General features: G+C 39.1%; 3 protein-coding genes across 13 annotated transcripts in view; all 3 read left to right on the top strand.

Moving 5' to 3' along the window:
- Positions 1-9687, top strand: part of PPP3CB (protein phosphatase 3 catalytic subunit beta) — a 52148-nt gene extending 42461 nt beyond the window's left edge. For 2 of the 7 annotated variants that reach the window (XM_025434762.3, XM_025434760.3), the window contains 4 exons: positions 645-726; positions 1464-1561; positions 6614-6643; positions 8065-9687. In XM_025434762.3, the coding sequence (XP_025290547.1) occupies positions 645-726; positions 1464-1561; positions 6614-6643; positions 8065-8243 (389 nt within the window). In that variant the 3' untranslated portion in view covers positions 8244-9687. Of the gene's footprint in view, positions 1-641; positions 727-1463; positions 1562-6613; positions 6644-8064 lie in introns of all 7 variants that reach the window. The other 5 variants (XM_025434761.3, XM_025434759.3, XM_025434764.3 and 2 more) reach the window with 3 other exon arrangements.
- A 1942-nt stretch (positions 9688-11629) lies between these two features.
- Positions 11630-23873, top strand: MSS51 (MSS51 mitochondrial translational activator). 2 transcript variants are annotated; one of them, XM_049108802.1, is made up of 7 exons: positions 11630-12545; positions 15989-16232; positions 16499-16654; positions 17695-17819; positions 18018-18584; positions 18910-19003; positions 23498-23873. In XM_049108802.1, the coding sequence occupies exons 2-7, from the start codon at positions 16012-16014 to the stop codon at positions 23598-23600; spliced, it is 1266 nt and encodes a 421-aa protein (XP_048964759.1). In that variant the 5' UTR covers positions 11630-12545; positions 15989-16011; the 3' UTR covers positions 23601-23873. The 2 variants fall into 2 exon arrangements, with proteins under 2 accessions (XP_048964759.1, XP_025290145.1); XM_025434360.3 differs by lacking the exon at positions 23498-23873 and adding an exon at positions 19361-20482 and having other exon boundaries at positions 11667-12545.
- ANXA7 (annexin A7) overlaps positions 23753-25708 on the top strand; it is a 32380-nt gene continuing 30424 nt past the window's right edge. For 2 of the 4 annotated variants that reach the window (XM_025434358.3, XM_025434356.3), the window contains exon 1: positions 23792-23871. The gene's annotated coding sequence lies outside the window, so the exon portion shown is untranslated. Of the gene's footprint in view, positions 23872-25708 lie in introns of all 4 variants that reach the window. The other 2 variants (XM_025434359.3, XM_049108801.1) reach the window with 2 other exon arrangements.

The following is a 25708-nucleotide window of genomic DNA, read 5'->3' as shown; positions in this document are numbered from 1 at the left end:
CTTGTTGTATATATTTGCATGACTTTGAGGACATTTGCTCCATGAGGTTAAGATGTTCTTTATTGTTGAAATGCTGGTATGGTCCTTAGTTCAGCGTCATCTGCACAGTAGTTATTTCATCAACCATTGTTTTTAATCCCTCTTAGAGCAAAGAACTTACTCTATCATAGTAAGATGAGATATTTCCAGCCTGCATGTCAGAGGCTTTTATAATAGTTAAACAGAAGCCTAAACAGAGTTACTACCAATTCTTATCTGTTAGTTGCATGCAGTAGGTCCTCATGAAAATTAAAGACTATAGGATTGTTAGAAATTTTTTTTTTGTCCTCTGGTTTGTGATATAAGTTGGGTTCTAGTTTCTTTCCCATTGCTGTTTTAATAATTAGCAGTAGTGTGAGAGTCATAATGTTTGTGTATTACTTTTCATTTGTATCTGTATCAGACCCCAATATTAGACCAGCGCTGAGCTAAACATTGAAGGAGTGAGAAGCTTTCTGGCATGAGTTCACCTAGTCTCCTCCATGTGAGCTGGTGGCAGAGGGTTTGGTGTTGGTTAAGATGAGCGTGGTATAGGGTAATAGAATGGTGCAAGTGTGGATGCCCTAAACTTGAGTCTCTTTTTCTATTTATTCCATTGAAAGTAGGTTCAGCTGCAGCCCGGAAAGAAATCATAAGAAACAAAATTCGAGCAATTGGCAAGATGGCAAGGGTCTTCTCTGTGCTCAGGTAATGATGTATTTTCCTGATTATTTGTTTTACAGAAATTGCTTTTATTGTACTTTGCTGTAAGCAGTGTTCTGTTTAATAGCTAAAAGCAATTTAGCAGCATTCTTCCTATAAAGAAGTTTAGGTGTACATTTAGATATTCAACAAGGGAATAACAGTCCTTTTGAAACTAGGGTTTTTGACCATTGTGAGTATTATTGTTCACTTTGAGTATGTGGTACCCTTCTGTGATGAAAGTACTAGTTCTACGCCTTGAAAACTAGAGCATGATGAGAAGGAGGGGGTACTTTTTAGAGTATTCCTGATGAACTTGCTCTTCCATATAAGAAGTTCCTTTTGCTGGAGCCACAAATTATCTTTTTAGGGTTAATTCAGGAAGGCTAGGTTTAAGGGTACATGTAAATGGGTCAGCCCTTAAAAATTTGTTTACAAAACTGGTTATATCAGATATTTGAACTTTACAGGATAGAAATACCAAATTTTCTCAATTGTATGATTCTCATTGATGATGAATGTCATCATATACTTAATAAAGCTTTTCAGGAAAAACAATAAGGCACCCACCCTCTTATCCTTTTATCCACATTTAAAATATGGAAAAATGTCTTATCTTGGAATTGAGGAAGATATGATAACAATGAATGTTATAAATTATATACATGGCCTACCTTTAGGCCCTCCTCTTTTATATTAACCATTTGTTGGAAATCTCTGTTTGTTTTATCTCTTTGCTATAGGGAGGAGAGTGAAAGTGTGCTGACACTCAAGGGCCTGACTCCCACAGGGATGTTGCCTAGTGGAGTGTTGGCTGGAGGACGGCAGACCCTGCAAAGTGGTAATGATGTTATGCAACTTGCTGTGCCTCAGATGGACTGGGGCACACCTCACTCTTTTGCTAACAATACACATAATGCATGCAGGGAATTCCTTCTGCTTTTTAGTTCCTGTCTCAGCAGCTGACATAGGTAGAATACTATATGATAGGTAGTATTTGGTTAAGAACTTGACCAGGGCAGAAAATTGATAGAATGGGTATTCCTTTCAATCGAAAATAATGGTCAGTTTCTCAGCTTTGAATGAAATGATATGGGAGCAGCTCATATCATAATGTCTAAATATTTATTTTTTTTTGTTTGTCTAATGCACCCTTTTCCTTTAAAAGCCCCAATTTCAGAATGTGAATCAAGGATATCCATATTACAAAAATGGAAATGTAATTCCATGTTTCTTATTTTTTATTTTTTTAATTTATGTAATTGTATTAGACAATGCTTATATTATCAGATACTTAATTTTAGAATTAACAATCTGCTTGAGCCCCAAAACACTACTTATGCACTTCACTTGCCAAAAGATTTGTGCAAGGTTTTGTACCCTGGTAAATGATGCCAAAGTTTGTTTTCTGTGGTGTTTGTCAAATGTTCTATGTATAATTGACTGTCTGTAACATGCTGTTTTCTTCCTCTGCAGATGTAGCTGCTTTCCTAAATCTGTCTGTCTTTCTTTAGGTTAGCTGTATGTCTGTAAAAGTATGTTAAATTAAATTACTCTATCAGACGCTTGTCTGTCTTTTGATGTAGAAGCAACTTTGTAGCACCTTGTTTTGAGGTTTGCTGCATTTGTTGCTGTACTTTGTGCATTCTGAACATGAATGTAACATTAGATATTAAGTCATTGTTATAAGGGGTTGAATTTAAATCCTGTAAGTCAAAGTTGAAAGGGTGTTATTAAGTGTGCCTTTATTTTGCATGAAAATAAAATTATACGTAAAGCATTCCTGTAATCTGGCTCATTGAATACTTTATATTTTTTAAAAAACTTATTTTTTTGGCGTAAATATTTGTGTAAATAACTGGGTTAACTTTTTGAAAGCCCAAAACAGATTAAATAGAAGAGAGTGATTTGAATGTTTTAGAGTATACACAATAACTCAAAGTCTAGATTTCTTTCCCTTGTGGTTGAAAAGCAAAAAATGTGATATAGAAAGCTTTAATTTTTATTTTACTGTAGCCACTTTTGACAGCCCTCCAAGGGTCATTGCTCTATTAAAACAGGCAGCAACAGATCTAATGTTTTCCTTAATCATGGCTAACTTTCTTTCTGGTGTTATAATTAGTGAATTTTTTAAAGCAAAAAATAAATGATTTAAACTTTTGAATAATTTTTTTATTCAGTATTTTAATTTAAGATTTTATTTATTTATTCATGAGAGACACAGAGAGACAGAGCGAGAGAGAGGCAGAGACACAGACAGAGGGAGAAGCAGGCTCCATGCAGGGAGCCTGACGTGGGACTCGATCCCGGGTCTCCAGGATCAGGCCCTGGGCCAAAGGTGGTGCTAAACCGCTGAGCCACCTGCGCTGCCCTAAACTTTTGAATAAATTTAAATCAGACTGACTTTTCACAGCCTCATTTCACTTAGTCTCATTATAAATGCCTAAATAAATAAAATAATCTTTCTCTAGACCAATAATTTCTACTTACAGTCTATACATGTTCTATTTTATATATGTTAGTGTGTTGTCTGCTACCACTACTGGTATATGTGAGAAGTACAGCTATGTTTTAAAACAAGGTTTCTTTTTTTTTTTTTTTTTAATTAAAAAAATTGCTTTGATTTTCTTTATATTCTTTGCCCTCCATTTTTCTTATATTATGGGCTTTAGCAAATGAGCTAAAAAGAATTTTTACTAACACAAAGATCTTAAACATTCAATAAAACTAACAAAAGTAAGTGTTAATAGAAAAGGATGAACTTTAATAGTTTGAAAAATGTTTATCCTTTTCTTCTTTGTTCATAAAAGAAAAGGAAAACTGAAAGGCCTCATACTTTAATAAATCTACACTACAGTCATCACTCTATTATCCTTGGATATATTATTACTTTTACATTGTATTTACAGCAAACCTTTTAGATTTCACAATTAGTTCCTGCTAATTACATGCTTTGTTGGCAGCTTAGCTCTTCTACTCATTCTTAATTTGCATGCAGCCTGAAGCTCAGTCTTCCAACTTTGAACTCTCCCCCAACTGCAGAGAAGGTTTGAAAAACAGCTTTACTGAAGGGACTGTATTCCCAGCAGAGTGAGTTAGCAGTACAGTGCTGAGTTTAAGGGGTCTAATTTGGGCAAACTAGAAGCTAGATAGCTCCCTAGCTGTGCCAGTGATGGCTCTTGATAGTGTGGAGCAATTTCCCTAGCATAATAAGATAAACCCATTTTGAAGCACATAACAAAACTCCTAAGAAGCTGCATCTGTGTGATGTAAATTCTAATATCTCAGTCCTCTTGTCAGAAATAACTCAGAAAATAAGTCCTATTGCCTTATCAATAAGCTTAAAGTTAATTTATATTTCTTGAATGTTTTCACAAACTCCACAACTCTTTTGGAGTAGGAATTGATATATTTTATGTGCCTTTTATTTTACTCATGGAAATTTGTTTAGGAACTAGCCCTATAATGCTACTACCCTTCACCAGGACCTATGTAGCCATCTCCATTTTAGTAATGCCAAATTCTTCATCATTATTTATCCCGTGTAATATTGAGGAGCACAGTTTGTGACAGCACTGTACTCAAATTTACTAACACCGTATCAAGATGCTCTATAAAACTGAAAACAAATAGAGGAAAAATAGTGCCTTTCAATTTTTTTTTTTATTTTTTTTTATGATACAGAGAGAGAGAGAGAGAGAGGCAGAGACACAGGCAGAGGGAGAAGCAGGCTCCATGCACCGGGAGCCTGATGTGGGATTCGATCCTGGGTCTCCAGGATCGCGCCCTGGGCCAAAGGCAGGCGCCAAACCGCTGCGCCACCCAGGGATCCCAAATAGTGCCTTTCAGATAGAATTTTGCAATTATGAGATCTCTTTCCATCTTAATGTTTAAGCTTCAGATGACCATTTTTTCAATTTTAAACATACAAGCTTGACATGGTATGCAATTTTGAGTGTAATATGTATTTTGTATCCTGAAAAGGATTAGGAGCATTTAGAAGCTTCTAGAAAGAGCAGAGAATATAATTGACCTAAAACATGCTTTTACATATAAAATTAAAATCCATACGATTATTTCAGAAGTATGTTGTTACATTTCATAATTTGAAAAGTTTATAAATAGACTTTTAAACTACTGATGCACTCAAATAGGTACTAATTCTTACAGTGATACCAGGTTTTACTTTTAATTTATTACCATATGTAATAAAAGTTATGAAATATTTCCTATAAAATCACTTCTGTTACCACAAGCTCTTTAAAACATATTCTAATAGGCATTTATTTTTTTTCCCCATTTAATGTCTAAATTATAGAGAAAATAGTCCTTATTTTGAAGAATAGATGTTGCAGGGCTGATCAAGTAGAGGTGGGTCATTTATCCTGGTTTTCTGTCTGGGAAGATTCCAAGAGTATATTCTATGTGCACAGAGCTAGGTTTTTTAAATGGTCATCTGTACAGTGGGTGTACAATAAATGTCTGGTATTTTAATGTAGTTTAACAGTTAAGGAAAATTAATTTTTTTTTTTATTCAGTGTTCACCCTACTTTTTTGGGTTCCCAACTACCTTTACTATCTGGTTAAGATCAACAAATTTCTAATTTAGTTTATTTTAACTCCTTAGATTCATCATTTTCTTTCACATTAATAACTGCTTTGGACAAAATTTATTATTTCTAAATCTAATTGGCCTTGTAGAAGAAGCAAAATAGAAAGTATGGGACATTATTGTTATAAATATTCTGAGTGTGTGCACTTTGGGTAAAGTGGAGAATTTGCAACATTGTCAGGCAGTATTATCCTCTGCAATCTTTGATCCTGGTCCTCAATGTGAGTACTTTATACAGTTTGAACCCAGAAATGAGCCAACAGACTGATTACAAAATGTATGACTAAATAATGTTGAAATTCTCTAAATGGGCCAGAGACAAACTATATTAAGAATGCCTTTCTCACTTATATGACCTATGTGTATGTCCATATCACACAGTAATTAGGATTTATTGCCTGTAAGATCTCAGTTCTATTTGATTTCTCTCTAGTTGGTAGACAGGCTTGAAAAGATGTACAATGGCCTTTCTATCTTCACTTGAGAATCCATGTTGTTAGTGCCTGAGGCAGATTTGAGTTCATGATAAACTGAACACAAACAGCTTTTTTAAAAGGCTATAGAGGTTAATATCTTTAGATATGTGGGACACCAATGTTAGAATAGAAAGGAAGTTCCTGGTAGATGGGGTCCTTTTAGGTTACCCAAACAAAAGAGCTACGGAACTATTCTATTAGAGTAATTCATCAAGTTTACTGTCCTTAAGTTTCATTGTATCCATACCAACTTCACTTTTGCTTTGCCTTATGAATTAGAAGCAACAGGAAAAGCATTACTGACCTCTTCTAGTTTATATCTTATGGAACAACTGATAATGAGTATTGGTTCAGTTAGATGGGGGAAAAACAGAATTTTCTGTTTGACTTTTGCTACAATTTTGCCATCATAATTTCACCCTAGAGGATTTCCTTGTGATTGTGATGGATGTGATATAATAAACATGTTGAAAAATTCTAAGGCCATCAAAATACTGAATTCACAGTAGGTAATTAACACTGGAGTGTATTTGCATGGGTGCTGAGGTGTCTGTGTTTACATTAGGTCCATGTGTTCTGTGCTCTGAGCAATGTTGTCATAGTGCTGTGTGTAAACTGTGCTGTGTCAGGAATTGGGGGATTGGATGGGGCTCTCTAATATGGATACTATTTATGTTAAATTGTAAATGATGATGTAGTATGGGATACTGTGATATTTTACGTGATCATTGCCTTTTCTGCTGTACAATATGACCCTTCTCATCTCTCTCATTCATTTTGCATGCCTCTGCTCACTTCTGTACAGCCACAGTTGAGGCTATTGAGGCTGAAAAAGGTACGATCAGAGTCCTTGCGCTGGGCAGAGATCTGTGGTGTGTGGGTGGGCATCAGAGAATGTCCTGTGGGTGTGTTTTACTCCTAGTTTGCACAGCCCAAGATGAATCAGACTCACTGACTCATCAAGTTTAATAGTCACATTCCTCTCTCTTTTTTTTTTCTTTCTTCCTTTCTTTTTTTTTTTTTTAATTACAAGGACCAATTTCCATAGTGACAATCTGGATTTTCTTTTTCTAGTATAGTGTGCAACCAGCATTCACCGTTCCGAATTCTTTAGAGTGCAGCATGTTATGCTATGTATTATAGCATTTGAAGTTGCAAAGAAAGATCTGTTCCACATTTTGCATGATTCTATGCTATTCAGATCATTTTTTTCCTAGATGAAACCCCCTCTAGATATAGGTTTGAATTGACTTTTATTCATTTTCAGTAATTCACCTGAAAGTGCAGGAGCTGTCACTATGATTTTTATTTTATATATGTATTTGCTGTTGGCTTAGCGTTTGCTAATAATATTATATTCATGTATATGATATGTTGGCCTAATATTACACATTGCTAAATGCTTTGCCACCTCAACCATTTATTTGGTTCACATGCACAGACTCTGAGTCCCAGGGATTGCACATATAAAAGCAACCAGATTATAACCAGTTATGGAAATCTTTTGTGTGCACATTTTAATAGTGGAGGAAGCATCATTATAAATGAAGTGAATGAGAAATTATAACAGTTGGAGGAGGATTGCCATTTCTTTTGATTTGGGTTTCCAAAGAACATGCAGTGAATGGCCATTGAATTAAGGAAGACATTTCCTAAAATATGAAACTGAATACTTTTTACTATCAGCCAAATACAGATATAATTCCTGGAGGCATTCCCCACCTTTTTCATTTCATCCTGGTGGTGATGGGGTGATGATACATACCTTGACCTCCAAGATAGTTCTGATCTGCTAAATTTTAATATACCGAAGCTATTAGTACAGATTTGTATGTCAAGGTTAACCTTGTTTAGCCTCCTCACTTGCCCCTACTCTTGTTGCTGCCTTACTGTGATAGTCACTGGTGATTTTAGGGTTTTTGTAGGAGATAAGTCGTATAGTAGAAGTCAGACTGAGACCCTGAGACCATTGCCTGCAGGTTAATTTTGGGGTCATGGAAGGGTTATTTTTGTGTGTTCTCTTTTTTAAAGGCTATGCTAACACTTGTCATCTATGAAGCTATCGTGTTTACATTTAGGTTTAAACATTTCACATTTTAAGGGGAAGTCTGGAGTGGGGATAGGATTCAGTTAAAGTAAGATTTAAATGTTGCTACATACAGCTAATTTCTTTCTTCTTAAAAATCATTAATTATGTTTTTGAACTCTCAGAAATGTTTTTCAATTACTGACTTATCAAATTTGCATTTTGTTAAGCAATACGAGGATTCTCTCCACCACATAGAATCTGCAGTTTTGAAGAGGCAAAGGGTTTGGATAGGATCAATGAGAGAATGCCACCCCGGAAAGATGCTGTACAGCAAGATGGTTTCAATTCTCTGAACACCGCACATGCCACTGAGAACCACGGGACTGGCAACCATAGTGCCCAGTGACCCACGGCTTCCCAGGGACTCTCACATCTCGGGCCCCAAATGGACAGATCACCCCCAGGATCTGGAGGGGTCGGCCAAGCTGACTGTAAATGTCACAGTCCCTCTGGAGAAACCATTGTGCTTTTGAGACCCCAGCCCCCTTCCTGGATGGAGGCTTGAGGGCCCTGGGACATGTTGTGATATCTGATAAGATTGGGTCATCGCTGCCAAGGTGGAGAGCAGTGAGCAAGGGGTTTGGGGCAATTTCCAGTGGAGGGCAACTACACCTCCATTTATGCTTGTGGTTCACACATTTAAGTTTACAAATGAGATTTCTTTTTCCCCTCAGTAGAATTAGATTTTGTTTTTTAACCATGACTTCAAATGCAATCCTAAGAGCTAATGTGGACTTTTTTTTTTCCCCATGAAATGTCTTTAAAGGATGAATTAGCATGGTCTTAAAAATACATTTCTGAGGTTACTAAGCTGTATTTTGAGTTATGGGCAAAATGCTGAGAAAACCCAGTTGGCATTTATACAAATGCTGACCTCAGGTCTATAGTTCTTAAATGTGGCTAATTCTGTAATATAGTCTTGGTATTTTTCAATTATGAATGCATAACCTATTTCTAGGCAGACTCTCTTACTTGAACACAAGTCCAAAAACTAATTTAGAATCTTTTTTGCCCAGATCTTTTGAAATTTACACCCCAGAGATTTAAGAAGAAAACCTCTAAATTTCAAAATTATGAAGAATTACAGAATTACTCATTTAAGGTACTTTAAAAGAAGTTTGTACATTGTCAAAGTAAATTTTAATTCAAATCATGTCTGTAAAACTTGACGTATTTTGTGTATGCATGTTTTCATTTTGCAAATATTTAATATATAGACCTATGATGTACAGGTACGACATGTATAGGTTACCTAGATGTTATGAGAAATTTTAGTTTATTGTGAGTACTCAAGTTGCTTAAATAGCCACCAGGGTGATTTGCTGCTGGCTTTCTATCATTTTTATGTTTTGATGCAAAGGAAATTTAAAAATGTTCTGGAAGTGTTTTTGATTAAGCAATGCAGCATAGAAGCAATGGTTCTGTTCATTCATTCAGATGTTAGTGGAAGCATAAAAGTCAAGATTGCATGTTGAACATTTTCTTTTGATAGTTACAGAACTGCTTGGTTAAACTAAATGGAACCATGTGCTAATTTTTCACAATTATTGACCTGTATTGATTGCCACTGTAGTTTGGTATTTCCCTTTACTTTGGTGGCCTGCTTCCCTCATGCCCTGGAATACAACTCAGAGCTCCAGGCAGCGGAACCATCTATTGTTTTGTTTGCCAGAAAGTGCACCCTGTACGGTCTCCTGTCTAAGTTGGAAATATTATGCATGTGCAGGACTATTCGAGTATTTTATAAACAGTAGCACACAATAAATTCCATGCATGGGCCGCTGCTCCTATCTCTGTGTTGGGTTTTATTTGGAAGATGTAGTCTGATTTGACCTCATGCAAATCAGAAAATCATATTAATAGAACTGGGATATAGCCTTCAGAGATGATCTCGTGGATAGTTATGGTAATTTGATGAATTAAATTCTTGTCTTCATAAATTTTGCCTTTTTTTTTTTTTTAAACTTTGGTTACATATGTCTTACATGAGCATTAGTAACTGAGCACTAGAGTACTTTGGGTGACTGTTATAGGCCTCCTAAATCTAATATTTAAAATCACTATTTCATTTAACATTTAATTAAAAGAAAATATTATTGTGTAGAGTTTTGTTATATTAGTATTAGAACTTTATTGGGTATTTTAACAATAAGAAAAAGAATATTCATGATACTGTATTTTCTTGCCATCATATTCCTTTCTTCTTTTCCATAATCAAAATAAGTATGAAAATTTGCAAATTGAGGTAAATTAGTACATTGCTCAACATCTTATAATCATATGGTAACTTTAATTACAGTTTTCAACAATAATGATAATGATACACATTACAAAACATTAAATTAAAATGTATATACTTGCCTTATTCTGGGTAGCAAACAGAACTCAAATTGTTGATTATTATAGCTTTTAGTTGCTGTCTTATCAGCTTGCATACATACCATGAGCTACCCTTAAAGTCACTTACTATGCACTGCATACCTTAAAAGTTCTTCTGGATGTTCCTGTTTTATGAAAACTGTGCATCTCTAAATTAAGAGCTTAACTAGTTATGTCAATTACTAGGAACTTTCTTAGTCGTTAGGTCCATCACTTGGGTTATAAAGTGTTTGTGGGAATCTTGGATAAACATAAAACATCATTAGCAAACTAGAAGAATTATGGGTTGATGGTAAGAATGCAGAAAGGTAGTATACATTAAGAGTGTTAGAAAAATCACCAAGTGCCTCATAGACCACTTTCTAACTGTGAAATAAGTACCCCTTTTTAGTCTTTCTTCATAACTGTGAACCATAGAAGTATTTTTTAAGGTTTCACAATGAACCACAAAAGCATTTTTATGGCTTTTTTAAAAATGTAACTGATGATGAAAGCAAACTGAAAAGTTCAGTTCTTTCTAGATTGTAAATTGAAATGTCTACCAGAGATAGTATTAGTGATGGTAAAATATAAATTAATATTCAATATCAATTTTTTTCTATATGTCCCTTTATATTCAAAGAGGATACTCCTGAATTAGAAAAGGCCATCTCTGACTTCTTGTGCTTTCTGCAGTTCAGCTATTATTAACAGAATTCATAACCTTTAAAAGTTCTACAAGTTAAATTTGAAATAGGCATGAAACCTTTGCTTAAAATGAGTTACTCCTGTTTTACAGGATTTTTCCCTATTACAACTGATTTTCTTTCTCCACAGCTATTCTGAATAATATGTAATGTTTTGCTGCATCCTTAACACTTTCACTCCCTGTGTGTAGTTGCTTTCTACCGTTTGGGGTTCTTTTAGAATCCATTCTTTCCATCTGTTCATATGTAGATTTTTTATTTGCCACATTCCAGGATCTCAAATTGACTACAAGTTCTGTTTCCCAGTTTGATGATGTTCACAGAGGCAGGTAAGTGCCATAACTGGGACCAGATGTAAGCAGAAAATCAGGTCTTACAGTCATATAGGACCACTGCCCTGATATTTCTGGTAGACTCTGGAGCTTGGTAAGTGAAAAGGAGCTAGGAATGTGTATGTAATTAAATTCCCTGGATCAGGGATCCCTGGGTGGCGCAGCGGTTTGGCGCCTGCCTTTGGCCAAGGGCGCGATCCTGGAGACCCGGGATTGAATCCCACGTCGGGCTCCCGGTGCATGGAGCCTGCTTCTCCCTCTGCCTGTGTCTCTGCCTCTCTCTCTCTCTCTCTCTCTCTCTGTGACTATCATAAATAAATAAAAACTAAAAAAATAAATAAATAAATTCCCTGGATCAGCATTCATTAGAAGAAGGAATAAGGTGTTTGAATTTATTCTTTTATATTTTCTGTTCCTAGAAAATTGAGTGCATTTTTAGTCGATAATATTTTGGTTTTGCTTACTTTATTCCTTTTTTTATTCTTCTTTTGAAATAAATGAGTGTACATGATGACATTCACTCAGAAAGTACGTTGCTCTCCTTTTTGAGAAAGTGAATTTTACAAATTAATTTTGTTTCCCCTACAGTTGATGTCCTTTTATACGATTAAGTGAGCTTTTGCATTTCCTCTTGGGTATTATGTTTGTGTTTAAGCCTAGCTTGATCATTGTTGAATTGTGTTTGAGCAGTGTTTGTTATGCTAAAAGGCACTTTGGGTTTGGGTTAACTCATCGTGGGTCTAGACTGACATCCAGAACTCCAGGCAACTCTAGGCATTGTTCTGTTGCTTTGAGGTAGTGCCTACCTTTCGAACCAAATAATCACTTCTGAACTAATCCCAGGGTTTTGGGTTTGTTTGTTTTCTCTGACGGTGTGGACTGAGAGCAGAAATGCCTTAGTGAGAGAGGTTCAGGAAGCAATAGGCTTTGTCTTAACTTAGCTTGCCTGACCTTGGTGAGTTTGAGAGTGTTGACAGAGTTCTGAGCTTTCTTGGCAGAGAAGGAAGGTCAGAAAGAGAGAAGTCCACGGGCGGGGGGCCAGGTCCCTCCTACCTCGTTAGGGAGAATTCAGTGTTGTCTGTCTGGTTGGCAGGGCACACCTAGTCACAGAGACTCAGCATTTCAGCAGTTTGCAAAGAAAAGTGATATGAAGGGACAGCTGCAAGTCAGCCACAACCTAGATATGAGGAGATGAAGCACTCACTTCACTTGGAAGAAAGAGAGAAGGAAGGAAGCCGAGGGCTTAGCAGGGTAAGTTACTTTTCCATCAAACCATCTGCTTGCTTAGTTTATAGTTGAGTAAAACATTTATCACCCCAGGGAGTGTTAATCACTGATTAAGCAGCTGAATGTGCTTAATAATAGCAATATTCCTAATCTATTCCTCCTTTTCTCTTTCTTTTTTTCCAACTTCTTTTGAGGATTCCCCCTTTCCTTATCTTCCCAAAGATGTTTTGTGTTTGCTGGTGAATTAGGGAAAATTAGATGGGACTTTCTGGTCTGGAAGTTAGTGAGAAGGTTACTGGTTTGGGTGAAACTTGAGGCTTTGAGTGGTGAAGGAGAAAGAAGACCTTGTCTGGGAATAAGTTAATATTGTAGGGAATTTGGAGATGAAAGATAAGAGTTTTTCTAGACTGTCCAGTTCTTGTCTCCTTCTCTTTAATCCTTGGTATTAGTGTTTTCTCTTTTATATACTGGGAATAAATTAGAGCCCAAGTCACTGGGAATGGCTAGAAAAAAGTTAAACTGATCCCCTGTGAGGTGAGGTAGGTTCTGATCTCTGGAAAATTCTAAAAGCTTATTATATAGAATTCTTTCCAACTTTTCCCTTGTCCCCTCTTTTTTTTGGCTAAGTTTCTCTCAATCCTGTCTGTTCCCTCAAAGTTGGAGGATCTTGGGATTCAGTGCAGGAAAGTTAGAACCAGGGAAGCTGGATCTGGGCCTAGGGTACACAAACTCAGGAGCCCTATACAAATGCAAGGACCTTCCTCCTAGAAATTTAGTTCATTTGTATCATAAACTTGCTCTAGACATAGAGGAAATGATTAGAGATTTCACTACCACTCCTCCCCAAATGGAGGCTTGATAGAGCAGATGAATGCTTCTTGAGTTGCAGTGATTCTGGAAATGGGATGAGAATGTGTAGTGATTAAAAGTGGAATGAAGGGGTGCCTGGGTGGCTTAGTCAGTTAAACTGATTCTTGATTTCAGCTCAGGTCATGATCTCGGGGTCATGAGATTGAGTCTCGCATTAGGCTCAGCACTCAGCACAAGGTCTGCTTAAAATTCTCTCCCTCTGCCTTTGCACCCCCCCCCCCCCCGCTTGCACAGGTGTGCTTTCTAAATAAATACATATGTACATAGAAAAATACATGTTTTTTTTTTTTTAGTGGAAGGAAGAATCAGGTCAGTTGTTGCAAATGGTATATTCAAGTGTGAAAGTATCCTTTAGTAAAATGGCATGACCTTTTTTTTTTTTTTTTAAGATTTTATTTATTTATTCATGAGAGACACAGAGAGAGAGAGAGAGAGAGGCAGAATCACAGGCAGAGGGAGAAGCAGGCTCCATGCAGGGAGCCAGAATGTGGGACTCGATCCCGGGTCTCCAGGATCATGCCCTGGGCTGAAGGTGGCGCTAAACCGCTGAGCCACCCAGGCTTCCCAAGTTTTTATTTTAATTGCAATTAGTTAACATACAGTGTTATGTTAGTTTCAGGTATATAGACAATAGATTTTTAGCTGGATGATTCTGAGAGGTCTTTGTTCTGCCACCTACACCTCAGCTGAATGATGATTCTTAAGAGTTTTTTCCCTAACAAATCTAGTCCAAAAGGATTAAATGTCAGACTATTTTTGTAACAAAACATGATCCCTGATTTGAACTTTAATAGTTATCTTATTCACAGTAAAACCAACCGCTGTCAGCATTTTTATCCTCTGCCATTTCCCTGTCCCTGGAGGCACTTAATCTGAGGGTTAATAATTTTTTAGATTCTCAATCTCTATAGATACTTTTATTTATTTTTTAATTGAGATGAAATTCATAGAACAAAATTAATACTTTTAAAGTGAGCATGACACAAAAAAATTAAAAAAATATAAAGTGAGCATGATGTGTCATACATTCACATTGTTGTGCAAACACCACCTCTGTCTAGTTCCAAAACATTTTCGTCATCCCAAAAGAAAAGCCCATAACCATTCCAGTTACTCCCCATTCCTCTTCTTCCCAGCCTCTGGCAACCATGAATCTGCATTGTCTCTGAATTTACCTTTTCTCAATATTTCATATAAATGGAATCATATAATGTGTGACCTTTTGTCTGGCTTCTTTCAGTTAGCATAATGTTTTTGAAGTTCACTCACATTTTGTAGCATATTATCAGTACCTCCTTTCTTTTTATGGTTTCATATCTGAAATATTTATTGCCAAATCCATATTGACACTTTTCCCTATGTGTTCTAAGACTTTATAGTTTTAGTTCTTACATTTTGGTCATAGTTAAAAATCAAATTCAAACCATTCTATTTCATTAATTTCTAGAGTATTCCCATCTACATTTCTATGTTCATGCTCTTTTTTGTGCTTAGAATTCCTTTTTTCTGTCTCCATGTATTCAAAATATTACCATTATTCAGGAGTCTATTCTGACTGCTACCTGCTTTATAAAGTCTTCTTACAGCTAACCAACTGAAGAGACCCTTTCCTTCTGATCTCCCATTAGTGCTTTAGTTTCACTTTTCTTATAGGATTTACATGATGCCTTATATTATAATTTACATTTGATCCTTCTATAAGACATTTAGATATCAAGTATATTTTTCATATTTGTTTCCATTACAATACTTTATGTATAATTATATACGTTTAGCAATAAATACTTGTTGAATGAGTGGATGTTTTTGTTTTTCCCAATATAGTTCCTTTTATTTACTTAGTCCTTGTGGAATGAATGGGAAAAGACAAGACAGGGAAGCAGACCTAGGTAGTGGGTGAGTGTGGGAGTAGTTCTATTTCAAAATTCACCCCATTAGGAAATTTTCCTCATAATTTGTATAACTTGCTTTGACTACATAAATCTTAATATTGTGGTGCTGATTTTGTATTGCATTTAATTTCGACTTATGGGTTGATTGCTTAAAAGTGTGATGATAGGTCTTCTAAAATGAATGTTCTATTTCCCTAACTAGGTGAGATTGACTGACTCTCCAATTAGTTGGTAGTTTGGGACAACCAAAACTTCTGTTGTTTTTTCCTCCCTTATTTAAGTTGATTTTTTAAAAGCATAACAATATATAAATATATTCTTAGTATTCAATTCAAACATTACAGATAAGTCTAAAGTTCCTTTAGATTAAGCCAGTTTCTATCTCATTACTTCTTTCCCTCCTCAGAGTTAGTCATTGTTATTAGTTTTATATGAGCCCTGCCAGACTTTTTCTATGCATTTACTTACATATATATATTTCATATAGAACTTCACATGTAACACATATATGTATAATTGCATTGATATCAGTTCTTTCCCTCCTATTTTTTTAACTGTCCGCGGTGATCAATAATCAGTAGATCCTAAATAAATCTTACTGATACCTGGGTCTGAGAGACTGGAATGAGAAGTGAAAGGTCAAACATATGAAAACAAATCACATTTGTCTATCTTGCAAAATTTCCATATCTCTTCTACATATAGCCCCCAGGTATCAGTGGACAGCCATGGCTCCAAGATCTCGGCAACGAAGGCACAAGAAATCCCCCTCATCGGTGACTCCCGTGGTTGTGACCCCACCCACAGTTGTGACCTCTGTGCCTCTGACCCTCTCAAAATCTGACCCTAGTATTGATGCACTTGGCTTCTTCTCCTTGGATAATAATGTTCCTGGCCTATCCCAGCTAATCCTTCAAAAGCTAAACATGAAAAGCTATGAAGAATACAAGTGAGTTACTAGTTCTGTGGAAGAGTAGTATATTATCTCTGGTAGAAGTGATTTTAGAAGGCAAGAAGGAATGTAACTTGGGAAATATGGGGCATTTACAATGAGGGAGTTTCTCCTGACTTTTGCAAGGTTTATTACTATAGAAGAAATATTTGCTTATGTGAGAAATAGTGGGAGTAGATGGAAACATATAGGAGGCAAAGTATAGATCGTGAATGATTTTGGAGATCTTCTTTCTATTGCTACTTCTCCATGCCATTTTGCAGGTTGGTGCTAGATGGGGGTGCTTCTGTATCAGGCTTTGGATTTCGATGCCCTCAAGAAATGTTCCAGAAGATGGAGGACACATTCCGATTCTGTGCTCACTGTAGAGCTCTTCCTAGTGGCCTTTCAGACTCCAAGGTCCTACGGCAATGCAAGAGGTGACTAATTGGGGCTAATAATAGAGTCTTCCAGAAATGATCCTACTCTAAGACTTCATTGCAGAAGGAAAGGTCTAAGAGTTTTCAGAATAACTTCAGGCCCACCCTTCATTTTGTGTGCTCCAGGCCGCAGAAAGATTAGAAAAGGATTTGGCTCCTCCATATTTTGGGTATTATGGGGAAATCAGACCATGGTACAGTAGTCCCCCGTATCTTCAGTTTCACATTCCATTATTTCAGTTATGCAAGGTCTGCTACAATCTGGAAGCAGATGATCCTCCTCTGACTATTGTCAAAAAGTCAATAGTAGCATAATACTGTATTACAGCACCTGAGTCATTCACCTTACTTCATTTCATCATGTAGGCATTTTATCATCTCACATCATCACAAGAAGGGTGAATACAGTACAATAAGATACTTTGAGAGAAAGAATACATTCGTACATTTATTAAAGTATGTTATAATTGTCTTGTTAATATCTTACTGTGCCTAATTTATAAACTTTATCATAAGTATATATGTATAGGAAAAACCATAGTATGTATATATATATATAGGGTTTGGTACTCTCCATAAGTTCAGGCATCCACTGGAAGCCTTGGCACTTATTCCTTGTGGATAAGGGCGGGGGGTGGGGGACTACTATATACTATTCTCTGCCTCCCTCTTGAGTACTCAAGGGGAAAGATCTTATCTGTTTTGAGGAGGTTGGAGTTGAGCCATACCTGTGATAAGAAGGTAGCTGCAAACTTCTGATTTTTCTTTTTTCTGTAAAGAATGTAAAAAGTGAGTTGTTCCAGATACGGACTGAGGTATTACTCTGACCCAAGAGAATAATTACGTTCCTAGTATCTCGTGCTTCCCCTGCCAAATGTAATCTCCAAATTTGGTGTATTAGCTCTCACTCCTCTCCCTACCTTCCCTACCCGGTGACCTTTCTTTCTGGATACAGGAGGTATCAATTCCCTTCCCTAGACATCCCTAAATCACTTTTGAGGTATAGGAAGGAACATCTATTTCTGGGGCTCATCTTTCAGGTGCAGAAATGTCTATTACTGTGGTCCAGAGTGCCAGAGGTCAGACTGGCCAGAGCACAGGAAGGTTTGTCAAGAGCTGCATCTTGTAGCTGTGGACCGTCTCATGGAATGGCTTCTAGTCACAGGTGAAGTGGTGGTGTTGGAGAACTTTGCGACAGTAGTCATAGTTGGTTGTATTTGGAGAAAGATATGAAAGCATGTTGTTATGAGGAAACATGAGAAACTGAGTGGGGCATTGCTGGTCACAAATTGGAGGAGTAAACTTGGAAGGAATATTGAAGGCAGGAAAGGATTAGGTCACTCTTATCCCTTCTTTCCTACAGGTGCTTTTGTCTTACCTTCAGGACCTTGGCCATGCCTGGCTGAAATTGTACAGGGCTGGGATACCTGGTTTTCGATGCGACATTTACAGCTAGATGCTACACTGGATGCTGTGCTAGGCAGTCATGCCATGACCATCTTGTGGGCCAGTGTAGGACGACCAAGGCCAGACTCAGATGTCCTGCAAGGCTCTTTGAAGCGGCTGCTGACAGATGCCCTATCACGGCCTTTGACACTGGGCCTTGGGCTTCGGGCCTTGGGGATAGATACTGGGAAAATTGGGGGAAGCACAGTGCATGTGGTTGGTGCTTCCCATGTGGAGACATTCCTCACTCGCCCTGGGGACTATGATGAGCTTGGCTACATGTTTCCTGGACACCTTGGCCTCCGTGTGATCATGGTGGGTATAGATGTATCTGCTGACTTTACACAGAGCACCTCAACTTCCCCTCTGGAACCTGGCACAGTTCAGCTTAGTGGCCATAGGGGCCTCTATCATGATTTCTGGGAGGAACAGGTAGAGACTGGACAAATAGCTCATCCAGATTTGGTGGTGGCATTCCATCCAGGTAAGAGTCATTCAGGGGAATACTGGGTGGCTTTTCTGGGAATTCTCCATCCTGACTTTTGTATCTTCTATATTTGGAACCCCATTCATTTGGTCAGGTTAAACACAATATGATGACAACCTTGATTGATCATTAGCCATATGTGCTATACCTGGGTTCAGAATTTTCCATTGAAGAACCTGGGGTGGGTGATGATGGTAAATGAGCACTGGAGGTGAGCAAAGTGAGGGGAGGGGTGGACACAATCCAAAAAAGTATCTTGCTTAGGGTCTACCTCAGCCTTTCCCCTCTCTATACCCATTTCTGGGATTTTTTTCTCCCATAGGTTTCCATGCTTCCCCAGACTTGATGGAGGCTTGGCTGCCCACCCTCCTGCTACTTCGTGATTATGAGATCCCTACATTGATCACTGTTTACAGGTTTCAACTTTTTCCTATTTGTATACCTCCCTGACTCACTCATACCTCTCTCTGTATAGATGAGCTTATTTCTCTCCCCCTTGCTCATCTTCTATCTTCTGGTGAGGATTTTCTTCCTTTCCACACTTGGCTTTCTAATCCCCTTGGAACCAAGTCCTATGCTAGTTAATCAGGTACTTAGTGACACATGTGGGAGGGAGGGATACCCTTGCCTGTATAGCCTTAGGTAATTTGGGGGATTGATGAGTCCAGAAGTATCAAGTTCTGAGGAAGTTTCTCCGGTGTCTCTCATAATTGGCAGAGCAATTTCTTCTTCTTCTTCTTTTTTTTTTTTTTTTTTTTTTATGTCTCCTATAGCCATCAGGAGTTGGCAGCTTCTTTGCAGATTCTGGTGGACCTGGATACACACATCACTGCCTATGGAGCTAACCCTTTTGCGTCCCTCAAACCTGAACAGGTCTATTCCAACCCCAACAAGCAGCCAGTATACTGCAATGCCTACTATATCATGTTTCTTGGAAGTTCCTGCCAGCTGGATAGGATAGGAGGCAACGGGAAGAGAAAGTAGATGGTGGGGTTTAAATAGCTGAACCAGATCCTGACTAGACTCCCCCCTACCCCTTCTGCTCATGGTCTCTCTCTAAAATAAATAAATCTTTAAAAAAGTTAAAAATAAATATCCCAAGGTATATCAGACTTAGTTGAATATACTGGAGTTAATCTAGTCTACACCATAATAAATTCACTTTGCTTCTCAAGTCACTTGTTATTCTATTTCCTATTCACTGGCAGGTATTACTTGTGTAGTCACAACACCTCAAGATTAGAGGTTTCTCTCTTGCCAAAGGAGTGATTAACACCAGCTCTCTGTTTGGGCCTGCCACTCTGCCACATCCTGTCTCATGCCATCTTTCTCTTATCACATTCTCAAGATTAGGATATTCCTTAGGTATTCGTTCCTACAACCTTGGCATGATCTCAGCCTCCCACCCCTAATCCTAACACTTATATACATTCCTATTGCCCACTCTCAGAGGGGTAGTGTTAAAATTCATGTAGTTCTGGGGCACTTGAGTGGCTCAGTTGGTTAAGCATCCGACTCTTGATTTTGGCTCAGGTCATGATCTCAGGGTGGTGGGATCGAGCCCTCTGTTGGGTTCTACACTAGGAGTGGAACTTACTTTAAAAAAAAAAGTTAAATGAAAATGTTTGCAAAACTGGAGGACTCACATATTCCAATTGCAAAGTTTACTACGAATCAATAGTAATCAAGACAATGTGGTACTGGCCTAGGATAGACATATAGATCAATTAAATGGAATTGAGAAGCAAGAAATAAATTTGTAATATTTATGCTCAATTGATTTTTGCCTAGAATGATAAAACAATTCAATGGGCAAAGAACAGACTTTTTAGCAGATTGTGCTGGAACAACAGGATTCCACATGGAAAAGAATGAAATTGGACACATACCCCCCCACACACACACACACAACATATAAAAATTAACTCAAAATGGACCAAAGGCCTAAACTGCTAAAACTTTACAACTCTTAGAAGAAGACATAGCAGTAAATCTTCATGAAGTTGGATTGGGCAATGATTTCTTAAATATGACACCAAACCTGTAAAGCAGCCAAAATTAAAATAGATAAATTAGACTTTATTGAAATTAAAAACTAAAAAGGACAACATCAAATGAAAAGCATGGGAGAAAATACTCATAAATCACATATCTGATAATGGACTTCCATCCAGAATATATATAAAGAACTGTTACACTCAATAAAAAAACAAATACAATTTGTAATACAAATTGGGCAAATGATCTGAATAGATATTTTCCCCAAAGAAGATATACAAATGATTGATAAGCACATGAAAAGACGCTTAACATCTTTAGTCATCAGGCAATAAAAGTCAAAATCATAATGAGGGACGCCTGGGTGGCTCAGCGGTTGAGCATCTGCCTTTGGCTCAGGGCGTCATCCTGGAGTACCGGGATTGAGTCCTACATTGGGCTTCCTGCATGGAGTCAGCTTCTCACTCTGCCTATGTCTCTGCCTCTCTCTTTGTGTGTCTCTCATGAATAAGTAGAATCTTAAAACAAAACAAAATATGAAATAGCACTTCATCCATTAGAATGATGTAATTAAAGACTGAAAATAAGTGTTGGTGATATCGAGCAATTGTGATCCTCATAGACTCGTGAGGATATAAAATGGTGCACCATTTTTGGAATACAGTCTGGCAGTTCCTCAAGAAGTTAAACATTGAGTTACTATTTGGTCCAGCAGTCTTGCTCCCTGGTATGTCCCAGAGAAATGAAACCATGTACATATGTGGTCATAGTGGCACTATTCACAAGAACCAAAAGATAAAAACCTAAATGTCCATCAACATACGAATGGATAAATGTGGTATATCCATGTAGTGAAATACTTGGCCTTAGAAAGGAATGAAGTACTGATTGATGCCCAAGGTTCATGGATGAACCTTGAAAACATGTTCATTGATGTTCGTGTTAAGTGAAAGAATCTAGTCAAACACTACACAGTGTATGAGTACATTTATATGAAATGTATAGAATAAGCAAATCTATGAAGACAAAGTAGATTAGTGGTAGCATATAGATGAGGGTTATTGAGGTAATGGCTTAAGGGTATGGGTTTTATTTTGGAGGTGATATAAATGTTTTTGAAATTAATTGTGGTGGTATAGGTCTATATGTGACTATATTAAAAACGATTGAATTGTACACTTTACATGAGTGGATTGTATCTTCATAAAGCTGTTACAAAAAAAAAATTGTTTTTAATCTTAGAGAACATAGGGGTCCCTGGGTGGCTCACTTGGTTAAGCCTCCAAGTCTTGATTTTGGCTCAAGTCATGATCTCAGGGTTGTGGAATTGAGGCCCATTTTGGGCTCCATGCTAGACACATAGTCTACTTGATATTCTCTCTCCCTTCTGCTCCCCCTCTTTGGGGGAACAAAATCTTAGGGAATGTAAAAATGGAGAATATTTGCTAAGTGCTTAATGCAATGCCTAGCATATTGTTCATACTTAATAAATGGTACCTCTTGTTAAATTCATACTACTTTAGTTTTACACGGTAATGTAAACACATTGAGCTAGCAATACTGTGTAAGCACTGATTTGATGATGGAAAAACCACTTGGATGTGCCATGGTTCAGACAAGATAATGCAAGTGCCAGCTAAAGTGATAGTAGGAGGCTTGGAAAGGAACAGGTGATTTCTAACAAGTGAATAGTGACAGTTTATAGATAGAGAATGAAAGTAAAATCTATAGAGTTTGGTTACTGATTGTGATGGGTGAAGTGCAATGTATCAGAATCAAATCAGGAGACAGAAGCCACACAGTAACAAGGGACACAAAAGTTTCCAACTTAGTAGGCTGGTGGTGAGAGTACCTAAGTCTAAATGCCTAGCTTCATGCTAACTGCTGAGAAATCTAAGATGGCTTCTGCCCTTAAAGTGTTTCCAACTTAATAGAAGGAGACTGACATCATTAAGCGCAATATATTTCCTTACTCAGCAAATGAAAAAATTTGCATTTTAAAAACCTTAGTGAAAATCCCTTAGGATAGTGCTATAATGGGATTCTAGCACATGCTCCTCTCAGCAGGTCTGTCAGAGCCATTTTTTCCCCCTCCAGTATTGGATATAAATCTCTGCTTATTTGATCACCAGATCAAATGTTAGTCTGGATTTTGGGGGCCATTCATTTGGGGGAATGATTTTTTCTAAAGAATAAATTGGGCTATGTCATTCCCTTGTTTCAACTTCTCCAAGAGCTTCCCTCTGAAACCAGAAAAAATCAAATTCCTGATGAGGAAGCTTTTGGGTGGAGAAGCATGTAGAGTAATAAGTTGATGGTTCTCAAACTTAAGTGTGCATTAGAACCACCTGGAAGGCTTGTTAAATTGCCAAGCTCCACCCCTAGGGTTTGATTCAACAGATCTAAGGTTGAGCCCCAAATTTGTATTTCTAACAAGTTTCCAGGTGATATTGCTGCTGCTGGTATGGGGACCACGCTTTGAGAACCACTGTAAAGGGAAGCTGGTTTTTGCTCTGGAATAAACTTTTTTAAGATTTTATTTATTCATGAGAGACACAGGGAGAGGCAGGCTCCCTGCAGGGAGCCCGATGTGGGACACGATTCTATGACCCCGGGTTCACGCCCTGAGCCCAAGGCCGACGCTTAACCACTGAGCCACCCAGGTGCTCCTGGAATAAACTTTCTTAATGAGTTTAAAATACCGGTCTGAGCCCTTGAAATTACGTAAGATATTTAATGCTAGTGTGGGCGTCAAATTTTAGGGCTCTAGTGTGAGGGAAGCCTAGTGTCACCCAACAACCCGTTTAGAGTGGTTTTGATTGACGTATCTCGATATCTGAGTAGCATCCCCAATAAGAATTAATTCATTTCATAGGGATCTAATAAAAGTCACGATCTTTATCCTTTACAAGGCCTCAGGGGAGGACAGTAAATCAGGCGGAGGGGCCGCACCTGGACGCCCAGCCGCCCATCACGGAAAGGGCTCCGGAATTTCTTAAAACCGCTGTGACTTGAGAGAGCCCCCAACGGAATTAGAGAAACGTGACAAAGCCGGCCGGTGCCCGGGCAGGCCGCGTCTCCCCACAGGTGGGGCTGCGGCGCGCGGACGACGCGACAGCCTCGGGCCCGGCGGGCGGCCCCGCCCCCCGCACCAGGGGCGTTCCCGCGCTCCCACCGGGCTCGGGCGGCGGCCGCGGCGCTCCGCCTCTGCGGGCCCGCCCCCGGCTCCATCTTGCTGGCGACCAGGGTCGGGCTGTGACGCTGTGACGCTGCTCCCCCGGGCCAGGTGAGGAACGGCGCCCCCTACCCCTCCCGCCCCCCTCCCGCGCGTCGCCTCGCTCAGGCCCGCTGAGGCCCGCGGTCCGGGAGGCGGCCGGGCCCGGCGCGTGTCCCCGCGGGGGGAGGGGGGTCGGCGGAGGGGCCTGCGGGGCGGGGGGCGGCTCTGCGCGCGTCTCGCGACCCGGGCTGCCCGGCGGGGATGGGGGCGGGGGCGGGGGCGCGGCGGCGGGGCGGCTGGGCGGCTGGCCAGCCCGCGGATCCTCCGCGGCCCGAGGGTCAGAGGGAGCAGTGACACAGGTGGGGGGACTGAGGCCACGGCCCAGCTGAAGTGACCTCAAGGCAGGCTGAGTAGGGAAACCCGCAAGGAGCAACAACGAAAGCTGACGGGCGGGGATCCCCGGGTGGCTCAGCGGTTTAGCGCCTGCCTTTGGCCCGGGGCGTGATCTTGGAGACTCGGGATCGAGTCCCACGTCGGGCTCCCTGCCTCTCTCTGTGTGTCTCTCATGAATAAATGAAGTCTTAAAAAAAAAAAAAAAATGGCTGGTGACTGGACTTTCCGGTGACACAGCAAATTTAGGGAAATCTGTCAGGCGCCTCACTAAGCCTAGGACAGAATGCCCAAGCCTCAGATTGTACATTGCCTCAAGGAGACTGTTCTGGGAGATAACATTCCAGATTGGATTCCTGGTCCCTGAACAGCAAGCGTCCCGAGAGAACACTTCCTCTGCAGAGAAAGAGAGAGATGGAATGTACCCCATCAAGTGACAGAAATGAGAAGTCCTGACGGCCTTTAGACTCCCTGGTTTATTCTATCTCGTAGGGACCTGATCTGATAACCTGCCCTAATGAGAGCTAATGAGTTACCTTTCAGACACGGAAGGAGTTTCAGGCACTAGTTGGCCGCTCCAAATTTAAGCTGCTTTTCGGTCCTCACTGATGGTGGCTGCCTACGCTCCCCTGAAGTCCCCGCCGGCCCTCCCTTTAGTTCTTCATCCAAGGGCCCTGACTGACAGATTTAAATTGTCCTTCCTGACCAAGAGGCGGGTTTCAGAAAGCTGTAGTATCTCCTGTTGGCCGTCTTCTCTTCACTTGCCCTTCCTGTTTTGTATTTGTTTCATAGATCTGCAACAGCTGCCTCTTGTGTTCCTTGGACTTCTTGCCATCTTGAGACTCCTATAGTGAGACCCACCCCTTTTAGTAACTGACTCACTGGGTGGAGATGGTTTGGAGAACCAAGAATGATTTCTAGTCTTTTAAAAGTAGTTGCAGATCGAGAATGTTAAAAAGGAAATAAAAGGTCTTGTTTACCAGTATAGTCGTCTTTATTCCTTGGGCAAAATGAGTAATTTGTTGAGTCATCCTGGGATTTGTTTAGTTTTTTGCAAAGGCTTTTTAAATCCGCCTTTTGAGTAGATGATACATGCACAATTCCAAAAGAGCTAAAAGTACATTGAAAATTGAGTTTCCTTCCCATGATGCCTCAGCTCGCCTCCCTAGAGGCAGCTACTGGTTTCTGCTTTTCTGAGAATACTTTCAGGGATAGTCTCTTATACGTAGAAGCAAATATATCTTCTACGGTTATAGTTGCAGTTTATCTATGCAGGGTTCACCTGGCCTTTTTTCCACACTTAATATGATTTAGAGATGGTTTCATATGGATTTTAAAAAACTGAATTTTATTTTTTATTAAGTAATCTACGCCCAACATGTGGCTTGAAGTCAAGGACCATGAGGTCAAGAATCACATGCTCTACCAACTGAGCCAGCTAGGTACCCCAAAAGCTGCTCGTTTTTAATAGCTATGTAACACTTCATTGTCCGGAATCCATTCTACCTGTACTTTA

The sequence above is a fragment of the Canis lupus genome, chromosome 4, assembly GCF_003254725.2.
Source record: "Canis lupus dingo isolate Sandy chromosome 4, ASM325472v2, whole genome shotgun sequence".
NCBI lineage: Eukaryota > Metazoa > Chordata > Mammalia > Carnivora > Canidae > Canis > Canis lupus.
The sequence above is the reverse complement of the archived record's forward strand: the minus strand, read 5'-3'. Positions and strand labels throughout refer to the sequence as shown.